Source organism: Lissotriton vulgaris, chromosome 8 (genome assembly GCF_964263255.1).
Source record: "Lissotriton vulgaris chromosome 8, aLisVul1.2, whole genome shotgun sequence".
NCBI classification, from domain to species: domain Eukaryota; kingdom Metazoa; phylum Chordata; class Amphibia; order Caudata; family Salamandridae; genus Lissotriton; species Lissotriton vulgaris.
In genome coordinates this window covers 249018080-249039555 of record NC_141696.1, presented here as the reverse complement: position 1 = coordinate 249039555, position 21476 = coordinate 249018080, and the positions used below count along the sequence as shown (strand labels likewise).

Here is a 21476-nt window from a genome sequence, read left to right as displayed (position 1 = left end):
TATGATGTGTATAATTTGTCCTCTGCTTGTCCAAGGATTAATGTCAGTTTTCAATATATCACCCATGTTCCACGAGAGGCAGAGCCTGCAGTGTATAGGGAATATCCTGGTATTCTGGAAGACGTTTTGCTGATCACAGCTGAATGTCCCGGGAACTAATTTGGGTGAAGAGTGCGGAGGGAAGAGGAGTCTGTTGAAGGGTATGTTATGGTGTTGAGGAAGATGACAGTTTAGTGCAAGTTTGGTGCTTCTCTGGAGGTGAGAATTTGTGACCAGTTTGTTGTGCACAGTAAGTCTGACAAAATGAGACATGAACTTTGGCTCAGAGATGAACCACCTCTGGCGGATGTTATTGCAACTGCAGGAAGGGTTGAGTATATGCTTAGGTGAATGAAGGAATTATCTGCAGAGACTAAATGTAAAATGAGTGGAAAAGGGTACAGAAGATGTGGTTGAAGCAGTTTACGAACAAAGGGGAGAGGATGTAGCCTTACGACTAGAGAGGTCGACGTCAAAGCTGGGGAACCCGGTTTGTGTCTCGGCTATTAAAGCCATAACAAGGGACCTTATGTCAATCGATGAAGATTTATGGTAAGTGGAAATGCTGTTTTGAATGACTTGCGAAGCTGTTGTGTTGCAAGTTGAAAAAATGTGCAGGCGCAACCAGTTTGATATGATTAATGTCAGTGGCAGAGATGCTACAGTCGTGTTTTATTCCTGTTCCGAACTTACCAATACTTTCCCAAACGTTTTCAAAAGTGTGTTCAATAATTCTGTGATCTTAAACAATATGGATATAAAACCAGGGGGTTATGAATGTCATTCAATCAAAATGTCTGGATATTTTTACACCCTTATTGAGCTTAAACCCACAAAGTTAATGCACAATCTTTTCCTCGCATGTAGATGGCTCGCTGCTTTGGAGGAACCAGGCTTCCTGGTACTGCATCAGATTGGGAACTCTTGCTACAATTCACAAGTTTTTCAGAAATGCCTTTAAATACATTTTGCCACTTGTGTTGTAAAATTAAAAATATGGCTTTGTTTCATCTAAAAATCTAGAAGAAATCTTGGTATTACCCAACCCTTCTCCTGGCCCCAGGCTTCAACAGTTTTTGTTTGGTGCATCGAGACTTAAAACAATTCCCTGCCTGACCCTGACAAAAGGCTCTTTACAGAACCTGACCATTTCTTTCATTCACTACTTTTTACTTCTACTTTTGAAGGGTGGCGATGGCTGTGAGAGTGAGCGGCTTTGTGGGTACTGTGTGTATTAACAAGGTCGATTTTTTAGCAATAGAGTCAAAGGCGTAACTACAATAGAGGTCATAGCAACAAGCCTATTGATTATATGACGACGGATTATTGAATTTTCACCCAGCTGTTTAGCAGTTTTGTGGTATGTCGCTTAACAGAAGTGATCTTCCAAAAGCTGCTATCAGCAGAGCTGCCACTCTTTGAATGTTGAAAAAAACATCTGATGGGGACACTGTAATTACTTGTGAGTTTATAGAGTGTGTGTGTAAGAAATGAGGTCCAACAATTGTTGTGATTAAACACAGGGGGGTGTAGACCAGATCTACATAGGTGTAAGGCTATGTAGCACATATGGTTTGATACGAAAAGCACAGCAGCACGTAGTCGACTAAGGAAGTTACTCCATGACTACCGATTACTTATGAGCAGCCTCTGCTTTAAGATATAACCAAGCAGTTAAGTTCAAAGGTATTGCAGAGAGAGAGTAAGAGGCTAGCTAAATTCAGTGCAGGATCCGTGATGCAGGTAACAACTGAGGCAAGCAGTTCATGGGGGTTCTTTTCTCAAGTAGCTGCTGGTGGTGCCAAGTATTCACACTAGGCCTGACTGACCATTATCCGTAAACCAGTGGAAGGAAGCTTTAAATGCATTATTTGTATGGGAAGCTTTCTCAAAATGTAAGTGTGTCCGAAAATAATTTTGCAGAAACTGCTCGCAAGAACACGCTTAAAACCCGACAGAATTAAATTGCCCTGTTAGCAACAGCCAAGGCCAGATGGGCTTTCAAATATGGGAACTAAGCAAGACCCTTGTTCAGGGAACAAATGTACAACCAGTTATTTAGGTATATTATTACTTGAAGGTTTGTACCACAATCATGGAAAGGCAATATATAAAATCCTGGGATCTAAGAGGCTTATGCCATTACTAAATGCTGTGACAAATCTTTAGGCATCTTGCACTGCGGTGTTGGAATAATGGGTCCAAGAACTTAAATTGATACAGATGAAGTAAGAAGGTGTCCAACCTGCTTCTTGCATGGTACACCACTTTCTTTCTATAAACTACAGAGCTCTGGATAGTGACCCTTTATTCACACTTTGTAGATGTCCATCCCGGATCGGATTTGGTGGACAGATGCACAGATATGTGGACTTGTCTTTTGAATTTAATCAAAATACTCCAGACAGACCCTTGGACTAAGGGGCAATTGGGGGATAATGGATTGCTAAATGACAGACTTGAAATGGTGAAAGGACTAAATCAAGCCTGTATTCATGTCCATTACTTTTTGTGTTGGATCTAATTTGAAAGCTGTACTTACCACTGTTTTACGTTTTCCCCAAAAGTGAGTAGTCAGCATGTAAAAAAACACTACTACATGCTGCCAATCTTGTCAACTTCGACCGAATTCTTATTGGTTTGCAACACCAAGTGCAAGTGTTTAACGTTAATTATTGTGAGTACTAAAATATTGAAAACAAAGGTTAAGAAAACCTGAAAAAGACAATATAATTGACATTGCATTTGGGGAAATGTCTACAGTGGAGTACTAAAAGTATTTTTGGAAGTAATAGTTCTGAAAACTTAAGCTGGAAAGATCACAAAGAATGTTTTGTCTAAAGCCCTCACAGCAAAGAAAGATCTGGTACAGGTGAATGCAATGTGCCCAAACAACAGGGATTAAAATTAAAACACAATAATCAGTGAAGCTGTGTCCAATAGAGGGTCTTCTGTTTGAAAGCTTTAGCAACATTGGATAATGCGTTGCCCATCCTACCAAATGTATATGTAGATATATAAAATATAAATTGGACTTCCATTTTGATGCTGATATAGTAGGGGGCAGACAGGTTAACTGGAAGGGCACAGATCCCTACTATCATCCTTTGATAACAGACAAGTATTATGCTAGTAAAAGAGCTACTTTATTCCATCTGCAGGACCTCAAACTAGAATAGGGCAGCACAGATTATCAGCCTCCCGCTCCTGTGATTAGACTCCCATTGTTTCTCTTGACAAATCCCTAAGGTATACAAGAGCAAGACAGCTAATGAGAAATCAGGTTTTGGAAGAGAAATAGCAGAATGCGAAATGAATAGCATCATTTGTTTCTTATCTATTCAGCTGATAGTGAAGCTAGGAAAATATACTTGAAGCAAATAATAAAGAAGAAGATGGCAAATTAGGGATAGTTTCGAGTGGCGGTTCCGTCGATAAGGAGGAGGATTGTTGCCCCATTGCTCTTAAAGCAGTGAAAGAAAGAAAAATAAAATGATAACTGAAAGTCATTATCATTTTTTTGGGGTTGCTGCGGGGCTGAGTTAGGGCGGGGAGGGGCTCAGCTGGTGGCTCAGTGTGTATGTCTGCTTGGCTGGATGTTTTGCCCGGCCAAGCAGTCATGCGCACTTTGCATATTTCCACACCAGGCTGTAATGGACAGCTGGGTACAGCAATATAGGCTCCCTGGTGCTCAGACTAATCACAACGCTGCAATGCAGCATTATGATCAGGAGAGGAGAGCCTGTGTTCCAGGGTGCTTCTTGCATCTTCTTCCAGGCTGGAGTCAGGAAGAGCAGAGAAGCAGAGGAGAGATGCGGCAAGCGGAAAAGGTACGTTTTTTAACTAATATATTTCTAACTCCCCCTGCCCCACCACCCCAATTCCCTACTATATGCCACAGATGGTTGGAATATTGTATTCATGGTGAATGCAGCTGATGTAGCCTTGGAAGTGTGTCTTAAGATGTGTGTCTGTATCTGGGTCTGCCAGAATATCTCTTACAGCGCATGCAGGTGACCCAGAACGCTGCTGCTCTAACGATTTTTGGCCTGCATCGCCGTACTAGTGCCTCAAATCTACTTCTATCCCTCCATTGGCTTCCTATACGGAAGAGGATAATGTTTAAGGCTATGACCTTAGCCCATAAAGCCCTGCATGCCAATGGTGCAAAATACCTTTAGAAGAGGCTGGACTTCTACCGGCCTGCACGATCCTTAAGATCGGAGTCATTGGCTCTGGCGGTGGTGCCACGTATAAAAAGGGCCCGACTGGGCGGTCGGTCCTTTAGATTCCTTGCCCCCCAGCTATGGAATTCCTTACCGCTGTCCTTGCGGGCCACATCTAATCTGCTTACCTTCAGGAAGGGTCTAAAGACCTGGCTGTTCTCTGGTTAGCGCGTCTTTCCTTTTTATTGGTTTCTGTCTTTTTATTACTGTTATGTTTTCCAGTCTTTTCTTAAGGTCTGGAGCACAAAGCACCGGGACACTCCTTTGGAGTAGCCGTTGCGCTATAAAAGTCCCATATAACATAACATAACATAACATTAAGAGCAAGTAATCCCATAATTACATTTTAACTGGTAATATAGGCCTTATGTATTTCATTCAAACTTACAGTAAATACATATTTGAAATAACTAAAAATTCAGTATTTTAAATGCATGTGATTTAAATATCTTTTTAGCTTATGTTTTGTAGGGCCAGGAAAGTTTTATTTTATAATTGATATGTATGCTACTTTATTTGAAATGTTTGTTAACCATCTTACTTATTCGAGCAAACAAACTTGATTCAAATATATATATATATATATATATATATATATATATATTTTCCGAACTATGACATTATTTGTCACTATCTTGACTAGTGCAGGATTATGTTATTTATCCTGTAAGCATCTATTCATAGCGTGTAGTATTAAAGGAGATGACATAAGGCAAAAGGAAAACTGCTGTCCAATACTTATCTGAACGATCCAGGTCGAAACATTCTCATTAAACATTGGCACTGAACTTGTGTTATCTACAATCAGTGGAAATGGCTCTAGTCAACGAGCAAGTCTTTCACTGGAAACCTTACATAAAATCTATGGCTTTGATGGCAAGTAATTCTAAGCTGCTAGTCAGGAATGTGTAGACATTTAGTAAAGCTGAAATAAGGCAGAACATCCATTGAATTGATCTATTGAACAGCCAGATGATCTGTAATATTCTAGTAGCCATCCAGGCAGAGGCATTTTTATGATTCTTTAGTCAATCTTGTCCAAAAAAGTAGACACTGAAATCCAGCTTCCGGTCTCCAAATTCCAATGTCAGATCAACTTAGCCATGATTGGAATCGTTTGCCCGTTGGGGCGGCTCAGCATAGCTTTTAGCTTTCAGCGCTGCTTGGTCAGCGCGTTCGTTTTTAAATACCCGTTCTGTATTTTTGTTTGTTTTGTTTTTCCTTATTCCTTGTTTTTACTTGGGAGTGCCCCCTTACCTGCATTTAAATAGTCTTCCACCGCTGTTTTAGCGGGTCCGGGTCTGGGGCTGTAGGGGTTCTGTAGCGCTACCACTTTGGGCGCCATCTTGGGTAGGTCAGTGACGCTTTGGCAGCGCCATATTGAGCGTCCTCGTGGGGCGGTCTCTACCACACCTGGAGGCCCTATTTAAACCTGTCCTCACAGCGCAGCGGGATCGCGCAGCGGGGTTTCCCTTGCTTTGCCTGAGTCTTGCCAGAGTCCTGCCCGGCTGCGCCCGTCAGCGTCTCGGAGGCGGCGGGGCGGCGGACGGGTTTGATGCCTTAGGGCTCTCTGTAGCTGTCAGGAGGATGGTACACTATTCGTCGCTGGAACTTCGCTCCCTGCAAAAGGTTTCCTGTGCTTGTCGTACAGTCTTTCCCGGACGTTATAGGGGTAAGAGGCTATGCCCGGGATGTGGTTAGACTCCCGGCTACGCTCCGGTTGCGTCACTACAGAGGGAAGAGGTTAGAACTAAACATCTCTGCCTACTTCTAAATACCAGATCTGTGTGCAGACACGCCTTGGAGATCTTTGACCTCCTTGTTACAGAACAACCATTATGTCTGATGCTAAAGGAAACGTGGTTGGGTGAATCATCCAATCCGGATATCTTGACGGCTATTCCACCAGAGTATAATATCTTCCGCCAAGATAGACTGAAGGGGAGGGGAGGGGAGTGGCTCTTGTTGTGAATAAGCGGGCTGCTTGTTCTATCATCCCGATGGAAACTATCACAGGTTCTGAGTTCCTGGCATTCTCCATTACTCTGGCTCCTCATCAAGCTCTTAAGGGGTTGCTGGTCTATAGACCCCCTGGTCCGACGGAATCTTATTTTGATGAACTTCAGGCAGCTGTGGCAGGGCTAGCTTTGAGGGCGGAGCACTGTGTGTTGGTGGGAGATTTCAACTTCCATATGGATGAGGGCGAGGATTCAGATGTGAATAAGCTATTTGATATCACGGCTCCCCTTGGTTTGGTGCCTTTTCTTTCTGGCCCCACACATGACAAGGGTCACACTCTGGATCAGGTCTTCTCCACGGCCCCATTAGAGGACATAGAGCTTGTCCCGGTGCTTTGGTCTGACCACAAGCTACTAGGTTCTGCATACGGGGCAGGGAGAAACTGTCTAGCACTGTGCCCAGATCACAGGGATCTGTTTCTAGGGCACTCCATCGTGTGACTCCTGAGATGCTAGCTCAGGCTTTTCTTGACCATCCGTGTCCCCTCTCAGGTGACTTTGAGCAGGATGTGGACTCCTTGCAGCTGTGGCTGATAGGCTGAACGATTTAGCCCCTGTGTCGGCGTCTCGGGCTATTTCTAAGCGGGTTTCTGCTTCGTGGTTTACGGAAGCATTGTTTGCCTCCTGCCGCCAGTGCAAGGTGGCTGAGAGGGCCTGGCGTTCTCAGTACAACCCGATGGCCAGACCTCCTTATAGGACTGCAATTAAAGCCTATCACCGTGATATCCTTCGCGAGAAAAAGGACTACTTGGCGAGGAGGATTGAGGCAGCCTCCAATTCTTGCAAGGAGATCTTTACTGTTGTGAGGGAGTTTATAACCCCTAGATCTAATCTCTCTCAAACCGCGCCCTCTGAGTCATGGGCCTGTGATCTTGCAAAGTTTTTTACGGACAAGATCAAACTGATCCAGGACTCCTTCCCTGGGAGGTCAGCGGAAGTTCATCCTAGCAGTGGGGTCGGGTCAGATCCATCGCCCACCCCGGATTCTGCCCTGTCTGTCTTTCCGCCTATTTCTCCTTCCACATCATTGGCACTTCTGGCAAATCTTAAATCAGGGTCGCCGCTAGACCCCTGCCCGGCCAAATTTTTGGCGAGGATGGCGGATGTGGTAAACCCACTAGTTAATCCACTCTTGAGCCGCTCTTTGAGGGAGGGGATGGTCCCGCAGGCTTGGAAGCGGGCAATGGTGATCCCCCTCCTCAAAAAGCCGGGTTTAGACCCCTAGATGTTGGCCAATTATAGGCCTATATCGCTCCTTCCAGCGTTGGCAAAAATTACGGAAAAGCACGTACACAGCGTTCTATCTGCTTTTCTGGAGACTAGCGATCTGCTGCACCCCTCTCAATCCGGCTTCCGGCCCAATTTGAGTACCGAGAAGCGCTTTTAGAAGTGTCTGAGGGCATCAAGGAGGTTCTGGACTCCGGAGGCAAGGCCATGCTTTGTCATGCTTGATCTGTCGGCGGCCTTTGACACCGTCCCCCATGAGGGGCTCCTCGCCAGACTTCATAACATCGGTCTGAGGGGGACGGTGTTCAGCTGGTTTACATCTTTCTTAGCTGGCCGTCGACAAACTGTCTGGGTCCCCCCTAGCTCCGCTGAGATGCCGCCACTGGGAGTCGGAGTTCCGCAGGCTTCTGTGTTGAGCCCGACTCCTTTTAACATCTTTATGACCACTTTGGCGGCACTGGCGGAGTCTTTTGGGGCCCAGATCGTTTCCTACGCCGATGACACCCAGCTTCTCTTCACGTGTAGGAAAGGTGAGGACTTCGATGGAGAGAGCATCCGGGATTCTCTCGGGCGGTTTGACTGGTTTCAGCAGAACAGCCTTAAATGTAACTCTGACAAGTAGAAGGTGCTGTTCTTTGGCTGTACCTTAGACCCTGATTGGCAGGCATGGTGGCCGACTGATATGTTTCCTCCAGCTCAGGCCTCCCAGGTGGGAAAAACCTGGGAGTTAAGATCGACAATAGTCTGACGATGAGATCTCAGATCCTCGGCCTCATGGGCGCATGTTTTGGCATTCTTAGGATGCTCCGGAAGTTCCTCCCTCTGCTCACTGAAAAGCATAGGAAGATCACGGTGCAAGCTCCGATTGGCTCCAGATTGGATTATGCCAACGTTCTTTATTTGGGTCTCCCGGACCCGGATTATCTTGTGCAGCGACTACAGGTCGTGCAGAACTCTGCGGCGCGTGCCATTTTTGGCCTCCGCAGGCGAGCCAGAGTGTCTGGCCTTTTACAGTCACTCCATTGGCTGCCTATCCGGCAGCGGATAGTTTTCAAGGCGCTGACCCTGGCTCATAAAGCGCTCTTCGGTTTGGGAGCAAAATATCTCAAACGCAGGCTTGTTTTTTATCGCCCCACCAGAGCTCTGCGTTCTGAATCTTTGTCTCTTGCGGTGGTCCCCCGAGTTAGGAAGGCCTGTACTGGGGGGCGCTCCTTTAGTTTGAGGGCGCCCCAGCTTTGGAACTCTCTACCACTGGCCTTGCGCAGTACCTCTAATCTGCTGTCTTTTAGGAAAGGCTTAAAAACGTGGCTTTTTACCCTTTAGTTATGCTATCTTGCTCTTCTGAATGTCTTCATCTGTTTTGTTTTTCTTTTTATGAGCTGCCAATATAAAGCACCGGGACACTCCGTAGGAGTAGCCGTGCGCTATAGAAATTAAACTTAACATAACATAACATAACATGATTTAAATTAGGAACTTTGCACCATCTATGGCCGTAGATATAAGACCTATCTCAACTTGATTTTAAAGCGGGGTTGCAAGGGATTGACCTGTAGCTAGCCCAGTCAACAGCTTAACATGCTGGCCCTGTAGCTACAGCAGGTTTCTGCTAGTCATCATAATTGAACCTCCATCTATGCAGCTGGAATGGCTATGTAGGTGTTGTTCCTTGTGAGGCTATAACATGGTGATCTAGCAGTAGAAGTAATGTGTTATAAATCGGGCCTATAGAAATGACATTGGCAGAGAATTTGGTTTGGAAAAATTAAATGTTATCAGCTGGGCTGAACAGTAAAGGTTTTCTCTCTCGTGAACAAATCGGATGGTGTTCCCAAAAAAGACAGAGAAACCGAGAGTAACAGAGCAAAGTTAAGGAGGGCTTGTTGAATGTTTTCCGAGCTTACGGATGGGGTTTTTTGAGCAGTTCTACATGGACAACTATTATTCAGGGTATCTGGTTTATACTGCTATTTCACAAAAAGCATAATAGTTAGAGAGTGGTAGTGAAAGTCTATTGAAAGCAAACATTCGAACACGGAAAAAAATGTTCGCGGTGATGAGGTACTACATATATGAAGATATAATGTAAATAAATAATTGTTAAAAAAATTTTCATGTTTATATTGTAAGACTGAAGAGCTGCAATAACATCTATATAATTCAGCTTGAGTATGGTGAATAAAGGAAGGCATACTGAGAGGTAGTGTATCGGACAGCCATCTGAGTACGGTTTAAGAGCATATGGCCAGAGAAAAACCTTGTTCTCTCCTTGGCCATCTCCCAATGACATGGTTATAGCAAGGTAGAAGGCTAGAAGGCAAGAAGGTACTGGAAGACTTACATACTGCACTGATTATGCAATGACTGCAATCCAAAGCATCTAGTTTGATTTCTTCCTAGATCAGAGAAATCAAGGGGAACAAGTAGTCTAGCAATGGTAGAAGAGAGACTAAACACCAGGTGTTGTGGGTAGGGGTGTCCTCTGACTGTCTGGATCACCATTTAGTTACGAAGGGAGTTAAAGAAAACCTTTCTGAATTGCCAGTATGCGATCTGAAAAGCAATTGCTGTGTGAAAGGCACTACGATTACAATGAGAATATTGTCTTGACCTCTGCTGACTGGTCGTCCTTTCTGACTCCTGAGCCATGAATGGGGAATCTACTGGTACGTCAGGTGAGACTTTGGAGATCGAAGGTAACTCTGGAGAGGTATGAAGCCCAGTGGCTTTTGCAATTCAAGGCGTAGTTCAACCTCAGTATCTTTATGCAGGAATCAGTAGTCCACCTGAGACAACTCTTTTTTTCTTGCCCCTCAAAATAGGAAGGGGTGTGTTCATCTGACTTACATTCTTCCATATATAGATGCAAATCTCCAAGAAACCAGAGTAAGACATTCCTAGCTCTTGTTAGAAACAATGAGTTGAAAGATTGACAGATTGTTATCATTGTACAGACAGAGACACAGTCAAAGTCAGTGCCCTTTGTCGGAGGAGATCAAAATACAATGACCCAAATGACAGCGCCTTGGTGGATTCATGGGTCTTTATCTGTACAGTTGCTTTAACCAACACAGGGCATGCAGCAGGATGAGGTGGCTGTATCTAAGATGGCCTGGTCCACGGAGTAGGTAGGGCACCAGCTGGTGGTGGAGGACTGTTTATGGTTAAGGGAACTGACGATGCCTCTCAAACGAAAATGCAACACCCGCAAACATTTTCTGCATCATTTTCACGAATTCTTCAAGCTGTACAGCAGGAAGGATGGGGTCATTTACCTGCATTTTATGTAATGCTGTACCTGGAACCGTTAATCAGAAAGAAGTATTTGGTGATGCCAGTATGAAAAGGTGTGATGCTTGAAGTAAGACCGCTGTGAGTGCTAGCACAACATGCTTTATCTGTGACATTCAAAGGCATTTGAATTATTGTCTCCCTACTGCTTATGAAACTCTATAAAGTGAGTGAACTCTTTGGGACTGCTTAGCTTGGCTCTGCAATGGGGAATGACACAGAAGTGCATTTATACGGGCAAGGACGTGAAACAAAAATAATGGCCCTCTTCCCCTTCGTGCCTTTGGTGTCCTTTAGCCAAGATTTGTGTGCAATGGGATTTTTGTCAGGCTCTAAGCATTACATAAAACACTGATGGTGATCCAACACTGCCCTCTGAGTTTTGCTGACTTGACTTTAAGCAGAAATGCTGCATAAAAATGAGAAAAACTCAGCTGGCTCTGTATTTGGCCCTTTGTGGCACGCAAAAATAGAAACCAGCTCCTGTGGGGAGGGGCAAGCTTTGTAGGCCACGTCAATCACTTTCAAGGTCAATAACAACACCGGCCGAACTTGGCGCCACCCTGGGACCACATCTGGGGAGCTGAAATATATTGAAGATCCAGATTGGCATACAGGATTATTTTTATGTACAGAAAATAAATCCATTCCCCCCCCAAAATCCAGATTTCTACATTCACCGACGATATAGTTGAACGTATATGGTATGCTTTTAATAGAAGAATTAATGTATTGTAATTGCATTTATATAGCCCTAACTACTCCGGACGAGGCGTCAGAGTGACTTTTCGACGATTAATGTGACTACAAAAGCAATCCCTCACAATTAGGAATCTATCTTAATAGATATCCATTTTGTTACTTAACCAAACTTTGAATTATCTACACATTTCAAAATGCTTCTTGTGCAACTGAAAAATAACCAAAACTTTCCAGATTTTTGTATTTTTCAACTTGCCACCAGCACAACGATAAGTATTCTGAAACATGACTATTTGATCATTAACCCGATTACAGAAGGAGAGCACTGAGCTGACCTTAATTACCCTCTGAAGACCATGCTTATTCCCGCTGATTACATTGACTCAAGTGTCACCTCTTCTGAAATTGCTCATTATAGTATCAGGAGACCTTATGTGTCACGTAACTCAAAGTATCCTGCATGCACAGAAATAAATTAGACTATAATAAGAACCTTGTTTGTAGAACAGTGTAGGAAAGAGATCATTTAAGTCCACTCCCACACATGCATGATATCATAGTGAGTTGCCATATTCCTAATTTTCCAATGCTAAAAAAATGAAACCACGTTGCCAGATGGTATGACTTATGAAGTTCACTAATCATGCCAACATATACTGGGATTCTTAATGCAAATTTGTGTTATGCAACTTCACACAAGAAATGTTGCCAACCAATCTGCAAAAACAGTGGTTTCCTTAAACTGAAAATGAGCAATATGTAACCACCAAACTTTAGCATCCTGTAGTTACCTTATGAATGTCTAATTAAGTTTGTGTGGCATATTTAAATGCAGCATCAATGCATGTATGTTTGGACACAGTGTGAATTCAAGACCGGTCAACATGCATCTAGGAAGCATATGACCACATTTTGAAACCTAAGCATTAAAAGCGACTGACCACAAGCAATAAATGTGTGGCCAGTTGTGGCCATTGGAAGACAACTCACTTGCTAGATCGTTCAGCTATTTAGCTACTGACCATGAGGCCAAGTCAGGGCACAGAAGTTGCTTCACACTGAGGCCTCCTCGGTCTTATAGTTTTGTTCCTCCCCTTTACCCTAGGGAAATCACTTCAAATGACCCCTATAATGGACCAAAGCAGGGCAGTGATATGGCCCAACACAAAAAGATGGGTGGTAGAATTAGCAATTGGAACCCTGTTTCAATATCAGACATGGCCGGCCATGAGAACAGAAGTTGACTCTACCAAGACGGAGAAAATGGGCTAGACAAGTTGTCAGAAATCATACACAACTCAAGCATTAGGGAGAAAGCCTTGTTGGTATCCAAACTAAATTTGTGTCAATAGATATGCACATCAAGTTTAGGTGGTGCGCCAAAGAATAAAGATAAAGTAAAGCAAGATGAAGCACTGCAGACATATGTAGCTCCTTTATAATCGGGCAATCCTACTATTGATACTGCAGTGAAATAAGTACGAGCAATGGCAGTCTTCCCCAATGGGTCTCCTTTCTATAGGCAAATCAGGCTGACTCAAGAAAAGTCATAGCATATTTGGGGGTAAGTTTACCTTTCAATGTTAGTAAAGTTTGAAGTTGACCTTTCAAATTCATCTGAAGCACCGCAACAAGCATCCATTATTCAGCTTACTGTTTAGCGCCATGAGACCCTCGAGTGAAGGTGCGTTTAACAAATCTCCAATACCAACACGTACTGTCTGGCAAGTATGACAGGTTGCCTTATGGCCAGTCTGGTTTATTACAAAACCATGCAAATTCAATAATGCTGTAAACATGAGAACAACCAATTGCCTCTTTAACCCTTTGCATGCTGATGACGGAACCCCTCCGTCATCAGCTGCGGGTGCGCTGTGCTGATGACGGAGCGGTTCCGTCATGGCCCAGCCGCCGCGCCTGCGCGGCGCTGATTTCGCGCCTGCGCGGGCGTTCTAATGAGCGGGGCGGGCCATGACGGAACCGCTCCGTCACCAGCATAGCTCAACCGCGGCTGGTGACGGAGCGGCTCCGTCACCAGCATGCGGCCGCCGCGCGGCCGCCCGCCCCTTTAGCGCTGCGGCGGAATAGCCGCCGCAGCGAAGGGGTTAATATTCAGAAATCAGATTCTCTGGCATTTCAGATCAGAAATAGGTGTGCCTTTCCAATAACAAATAAGGTGGGAGCTTGAATATGCAGAACCTGGCTGGTCGCATCTCCTTTTAACGATTCTTCACTAACAGGAAGATTTACATTTAGTTGCTTCAATATTTTCATCTTTTGAGTTGGCACATCAGCTTCTCTACTATACTAAGGGAATAAACATTTGCTTGAACACTGCTGTTTGCGTACTCAAAGTCATTCACCCTCCACTGAACACAACCAACTTTATGAATTGAGTTTTCGAGTAATAACTTAATTTGCAGATTTATGATGCTAGACATTGTCCTAATGAGAGCACAAGGAGAGTACAGTGCAGTTTTCAGACGCGGTTCCAAAGAGAAGTGATCTCTTAGGAGTTGTTTATACTGGCTCAGACAGATGCTATTTTCTATACAACATCTTGAGCTTGTGCCATTACTTTTGATCAGATAATTACCAAAATACTTTCTACAGCTGAAAATTGTTTTAATAACAGTTACAGAGTAGGAAATTACCGTATAAAGATTAAAAGGATTTGGGAAATGCTTTCATCTGAGAAATTATCAAGCAATATTCAACATGCTGCATATCTGAAATCCGAAAATTGCTTTAAGTCTGTGCATTAGACTTCTTCCATCATTCTGCATACTGACAGGAGGCCTGGTGTTGGTGATGGATACAATGGATCAATACTTAGAGGCACGACTATTGCTTCTTTATGCAAACAGTTCTTGTTTGAAGCACTGATTTATAAAGTGCATGAAGAGCGAGCTACAATATCTTCATATAGATTTTGATCAAAGGAGCTTCAAGTTGTTTATGCAGTCCTGTAATGGTGCAAGTGTATTCTTTCTTCTTAACAAATTTAGGGATCAGCGTGAAAGAGTAGTTAAGAGGCACAGGCAGCACTGCTGAAATCCATGCTTCACTTCTTACCTCCTTCTCAATTTTCCTAAGCTGTATCAGTTAAAGCACCACAGAAATAACGTGCTCGTTTGGAGGGGGTTTAATGTTATATATATATATATATTTTTTTTTTTTTTCACTTTTCAGATTGGTCGGGGGGTTCCATTCACATGCTCATGTCAACAACAAGATGTGGGCCTAAGTGCTCCCTGATCCTCTACAATGCTAACGTCCTAAAGCAGGATTACCATATCTTCTAATGATCCCATGTATTTTCTGCTTAACTGAATCCTTTTTGGGTTCCATAAAAGCCAAACTGGCAATTAAAACTGGTATTTTCCTATACAGACAGTAGCAGCATCCAGTTGCAATACTGGTGACTGCAATGTTTCACAAAATGGAGGAATGAGAATGTAATAATTTAATTGATTAAGGAGTTTTGTAAACCATCAGCACACAATAAAAACTGGCGAGGTCTACAAAAAGCACGATCAGTCACGCTGGTCCTCACCCGCCAAAGGGCTGCCATAACAACTACCGGAGCCTGGGAGATGGTGTAGGGACATTGAAGAATGGGCACTGGCTGAAAAGCTCCATATTAAACTCAGAGGGATGAGAAAGTAGAGGAGGGTGTACAAATATGGAATGCCCTAGAAGACAGGCTTTTGGCTAGTGGGGAAGTTTTATTGAGTGATGTATCTTCTGACACAGAAATTTAAGCTTTGAGTGGTCTTGGGACGGGGTGGAGAGGTAACATGATTTGGGCAAGATGGCTGTTCTGTTCTACATAGATTGTTAAACTGCTCCTGTGTGGACAGCGGCTGCTGCCTGAACTGCTGTGATTTTGTTCTTACTGCCAAGCTGCATACAGTGGTGAATGTTCTTTGTTGCATTGATTCTATGGTGCTCATAAATAAAGGTTTAAAAGCAAAATGCAGACCAGTTCCCCTCAAGATGTACTGCATTGTTCAGGTTTCTTTTAAACTTGCAAATGCTGGTACATGCCATAAGGAGGGGATAGAGAATATATGGATCAAGTAGCAATAACTGATGGCTACAATTATAAACCTGGTGGCCTTACCTTATTCACAGTTGAAATGAATGGGCTAATAATAAAAGTGTGGATCTACTATACTTGCAGAGAAAATGGTGGCACAAGTCATTAAAATTCAGGAGACACAGTAAGTCAACAAACTAAAGAATGCAGAAAGGTCAGTGGGTAAAACATCTGGCCAAATCCCAACACATACCCCACAGAGCAGGTTGAAATTCTGACTTAGGACAATTCCCGGAATATGATTACATGCTGCAACAAAGATTAATTGAGGGTACAGCTAAGCTACAACTTTAGGTTTGAAAGATTACATTGACTAATGTGTACAGGGAGAGATCGACCCATATTCTACAGGTGATCTACTGATGTTTCTCAGTTTTTATAGCCCCCACATAAAGTTGTCCAGATTTTAACAATCTGCCACAATCAAAGTGCTGCAATAGGCCAGCTTACTTAGGTTGATACACCATCCTGTGGGTAATACAACTAAAAATAGGACCTACAAGTATGATTCTGGTATGCAACTCAGTGGAAGCTTCCAACACTGGAATACTCTCCTCACACCCTATGAGAAGCGGTCTGTTACCTCAGTTCTCACTATTATGTTTGCTCACCTCAAGGAGACTTCTTAGTGGATCAAATGAGTAAATATAATTTCTCCTCAACCCGAGGCCAGCATCTTCTTTGAAACAGCAACAATTCTGCTAATGACAAACTACTGGACCTCCTGCAACTGCGGCTTTCTCTGTTCCATCTAGTCAGACCTCGCCCATATTCACGTTTGCCAGCCTCATCACTATGCTTTGTAGGCAGTCAAATGACTTGTACTAAACAATTCAGCCACATAAATAGTAATGGCCTATCCATCACACTGGGATGTTAGAAGCCCCTCCCCCGAAGCTGTACAGTGGATCTGGTAAAAATAAATGATTTCTGCTTTGTAGGTCTCCTGCGCTTTCTTCATGACTGCCAAATATCTGCTGCTGATAGATGCCTGAAGAAGAGTATCCTAGGCAAATATCAATATTCATAAGTGCTAAAGCAAACAATTCACTAGCAACTCTCCCATTGACAATTTCTGTGTGTCCGATTCATTAGGTGATGAAAATCTACAAGAGATTAGCCATTTAGTTCTCGTTAGTAAACCCTTGTGCAAAGGTTGACTTAAAGCACCAGCAAATGCCACTTATGTCCCTGGGGCTTTTGTATATTCATTTCTTTCAGATCCGGATCAACTGATTTCTCAGGATGGAAAGTATTTCTATTGAATGAACTATTCCGCCCAAGTGTAATGGTCTGCCAGGGGTAGTGGCATGGGCACACAAGCTGCTGTTAGTCCTGGTGCAGGCTCATTGACAACTGTGGCGGGTCTTTCCCAGAGAATGCCAGTGCAATTTCTTACATGCTGCATAGATACTAGTAAGAGGCAGTACAATGTGCACAGTACTGACAACCGAACACGTAACTTAACAGAAACCATATAATGTAAAAATAGGCAATAAATGTGGCGGTCCTTAAGGGGGTTGAAACTTGCTAGTAAAACAGGTGGGTTATTGATTCTGCATATGTAACCAGTCCAAAGGGATGTAGAAAGTGATCCATGTCTGAAACCCTTTAAATAGTGAAGCGCAGGAGATCGTGTAAGGGAGTTTTCTGGCGATGGAAGGACTGAAGTATGTATTTCTTTAAGGTGATGAAGGCAGGGAGTTCTGATTATACACCAAGAAAGACCTCAAGGTTGGTGAACTATCTTGCCCCTGGAGACAAACGGTGGAAGAGAGTGCAGGTTAATGATTTCGTAATAGAAATGAAGAAAAGATTAAATAATTGTCAGTGAGGATAACAGAAGAACTTGAAGATTACTCTCACAAAAGACCGGTGCAAGCGCTGAGCCACAACTGAAAGAGTTGTTAGAGACTTCTCAAACAGAAGGACTGGCATGACTAAAAATATCATGATTTTGCAAGATTTAGAAGGCAGGCAGCCATGGGTTAGATACAGCCAGCAAGTTTTGTTCAGATCTATAGTTAAAGGATTTAATGATTTCTTTTCAGAGCAGTATTTGAGGAAAGGTGAGGAGGAGACTAAATAATGAAGCTTCATGTTGTCCCAGTCACCCCGAGACCGAAAAACCATTATAAGATGGCCCCTCTCTTGTGAATGAAAGTACTACTAGGAAGTCCAAGTATATGCAATATTTTTAGGTTCCAGGTATTGGCCACCCACGTTCATACATTTCTAACACGAATAAGCTATCTTTAACATATATTTTTAGTACAGAGGTTTTATCATGTGTTAACGGATAACCATGTAGTGTGACGCATGCACTGCACCTTAAACTAGGAGCTGACCAACAGCAGACAATCAATCTTGGATGACAAACGTAATGCAGATATTCCCTTGGGTAGCTGTGAAAGGCAGAATTTTACTGAAGATGGCCAGTAGGACTAGATCAATAAATGGGAACTTTGTTTTTCGTTGGCATGTGGGTTTTCCTAAAGCTATATAAAAGTTAAATTCAGACTGCAGTAGTGAAAAGGCATGATTTAAAGGCGAAATGGTTCAGATGACCTAAGGCACGAAAATGTGTGAAGAATGTGTATGTTTTAATGACTGATGTAAGTGATATGGTTCATTAATACTTCAAATGTGGACATTTTTCCAACACAAAGTATTTTGAAGCATTTACACAGTTACAAACTTTAATCTCTACTACCGGCTAAGTAAGTGAAAAGGCAACTTAACTACCTTACGAGGTCTACCTGAATGAAGACCTAGTGCTTTGTGCAGCATGTCAGTGTGCCAGCCAATCTTTTATGTAACCAGAGACCATTTTCTTTCACCAATGGTAACTCACGCATGGATGGAAATTTTGTTATACAAATCAAATGGATATAATCGAAACAATGACACAGATGGAGTGTTTATTTCACGGCTGAAGAGACTGGTGCTCATTTTCTGATGCAATATACAAGCATAGTAATATCATGCACTGAATAACTGATAGCTGGCTGTTATTCAATATTGTTCCCTCACATTATACTTTTAAAGCATTATAGGTCAGCAATCACTTTTCTAAAAATATATAAATAAAAAAGGCACATATAAATCATGCGAGAAACTGGGTGATACAAAGCACTGTTGAAGAATAAGTGAAAAAAAGGCTGAATGGTTACACAAAAACACCTTTCATTCAAAGATAATAAATATTTTGGGGTCCTTAGTTTGTATGGTAACCTATAATTAAAGATGTTGTTACTACATGTGATGCATGTTCTTTTCTTGATACCAGAATCCTATTAACTCAGTTCTTCACCCAACACCCTCAGCGGACTAAATTAGTAAAATAAAGCTATTACAAAGACACCTGAACACATCGCACTGCCTCTCACTAGTGACTTTTGCATCTCAATTGACCTCTGCGCTGCACGTTTAATCCACCTGCTAGGGTTCATGTTGCTTAAATAACTGCAAACATGCAACGGCACGAATGAGACTTGAAAAACAATACATTCATCAGACTCAAACAGTGTACACACATACGCACAGCCACAGCAAGTTTCATATACTGCTCTGACGCAAACAAATTTACATGATCCTTAGTAGCAAAGCATGATCAAGCACGAAAAAACCTAAAAAGGCAAAAACGACTAAATTACCACTTCGTTAAAAAGTCATGACATTGCAGTGAAGGAGTAATTTAGAAACAAAACAAAATTCAAAGTTAGGTTTTAGATTTCAAATGATACCATTACCAAACCATCTCAATGTATCTTATTTCCATATTTTGATTTACACAGCTGAAAACTCGTGCTGGAAGATTTTCAAGACTTTAGAGTTTCAGTTTGCACATACTTCTCAGCAACACTGGTTTAATAATCTATAAAAATGTTTGCTCATTGCCGTTTAAATCATTAGATTCACCAAGTGACGTTCTTAGCAATAAGTAGTGAAAAGACCGCACATTACAAATTGCCATATCCGCAGTGCATATCTTTACTAAAGAAAACACACCCAAATCCATGCTCTGAGAGAACCTATTTCTTGATAAAATATAAGGTTTTCGGTTTCAAAAATGCCAAATCTATGAAGCATGCTGCTTTGTTGGCAGTGCAAATGTCAAAAGGCATGCCAACAACTTTTCACCGTTCAAAAAGAAAATCTGGACTTTACATCACATTAGAATGGGATGCTTTATTCCTTCTATTATGTACCTTCATTTTCAGTGTTGGCAGGAACAGAGTCCCCTCCAAACGGATGCCACGGTTGAAGGTCATCGAGGTTGAACTCCCCGTCCACCGGAAGCAGTTCTGCTGGGGTTTTGGTCTCAGTCAGAGATGGCATAAGGGCATCGTTCCCATAGCTAATCCTCGGCTCACTGACCATATTTGCCAGGACATCATCTGAGTAACTCTGTTCTTTTTGGAGCAGTTCATCTAGAAGAAGAAAGAAAAAGAATTGTGTCTTAGTGCACGAGGGCAAGTGGCCGTAACACATGAGCTACAAACAATCCAAGGTGGAGCACAGGCTTATTGGAAGTGGGATCTCAAGGTTCTGTCCTTTGGACATTAGGTTCCAACATTCTATTAACCATATTGAGGTAAAACAGTATATTACGAATCTGTGCAGTGCGGAGTGGAGTGGCGCACCAGTGCTACCACACCATGCATATTCCACTTCACTCTACACCCTTACACATTACGCCACTCCACTCCGCACTGCACTCTACCCCACTTCACACCTTTCTACTCTCCCAGTGCACTCTACCGCACACTACTCTATTATGCACTACTACACTTTTCGCCACTGCACTCTACACCACTCCACTCTGTGGCAATCCACTTTGTCATTCTACTCTGCAACACTACATTCTACACCAGTGCACTCTACTCTGTATCACTTAAGTATACGCCTGTGCACCCTGTGCCAATCCACTGTATGCCCCTCTAATCTACTCTGCGCCCCTCCGCTCTGCGCCACTTCAAGAAAGTATACAGCGCATAAAGTGTAGAAATGCCATCACCTAGTGTATTGATTTGTTTTGATTGTATTAAAGTATTTGTTTCTACCACACTTCAGAATTGCCAACAAAATGTGCTTCATTTTTACTTTTCTAATTCTGATAAATTCTGAAATATTTTCACAGTTCATTTCCAGATATTTAAATGTTGTTGCATGCTATGAAGAAATACCATTGTAATCCTTCCTCAAGCACTCCCCTGGTAGCCAGCATGATTGTCTTGTCGCATAAATCCTCTAACTTTGAATTCAGAGAAATAAAAATAAACACCAAGCTCCCTTGAAGACAGACTGACACGTGACCTTGGTATTTGAATGCATAGTAAATTTGACAAGATAAGAACACAATTTAAATGCCTGTTTACAGAAATCCAGTACTGGTGGTACAGTTAATAGGATTTGGGCACGGGAAGGGACAAACTCAAGCTGGACAGCCTAAAATAAATACAGCCAGCAAACAGAACGCAAGCACATGTGAGTAACAAACCACAAAGCCAATGGTAAGCAATGGGTGGAATGCATTCCCAGGAAAGCTTTCCATATATTCAGAAGATGTCACTAGCAAACCAAACAGCTACGCTGTCTGGTAGGAGTCTACCTGAAAATGGCAAAATTGTTACATGATGTTTCCTATTCAATGGTGAATTGCTCTTACAACTTTGAGGCACAGTGGTGGGTTGTGTGTTACACCTGCTAATCTCAGTAAGGCTTTTTTTAATCCACACATGGATGGGAAAAAAACTGATTAATTGAACAAACATATCCGAGTGTAGATTAAAAATACAGATTATTTACAAATATGTTTATTTTACTCTGCATGTGAAATATTTACAAGTATATTACTGGAATTAATGA

At 42.6% G+C, this 21476-nt stretch overlaps 1 protein-coding gene across 4 annotated transcripts in view; it reads right to left on the bottom strand.

The window, feature by feature from the left end:
• Positions 1-21476, bottom strand: part of APP (amyloid beta precursor protein) — a 484182-nt gene that overhangs the window by 64935 nt on the left and 397771 nt on the right. For all 4 annotated transcript variants that reach the window (XM_086934030.1, XM_086934028.1, XM_086934029.1 and 1 more), the window contains one exon: positions 19817-20038. In XM_086934030.1, the coding sequence (XP_086790156.1) occupies positions 19817-20038 (222 nt within the window). The remainder of the gene's footprint in view (positions 1-19816; positions 20039-21476) is intronic.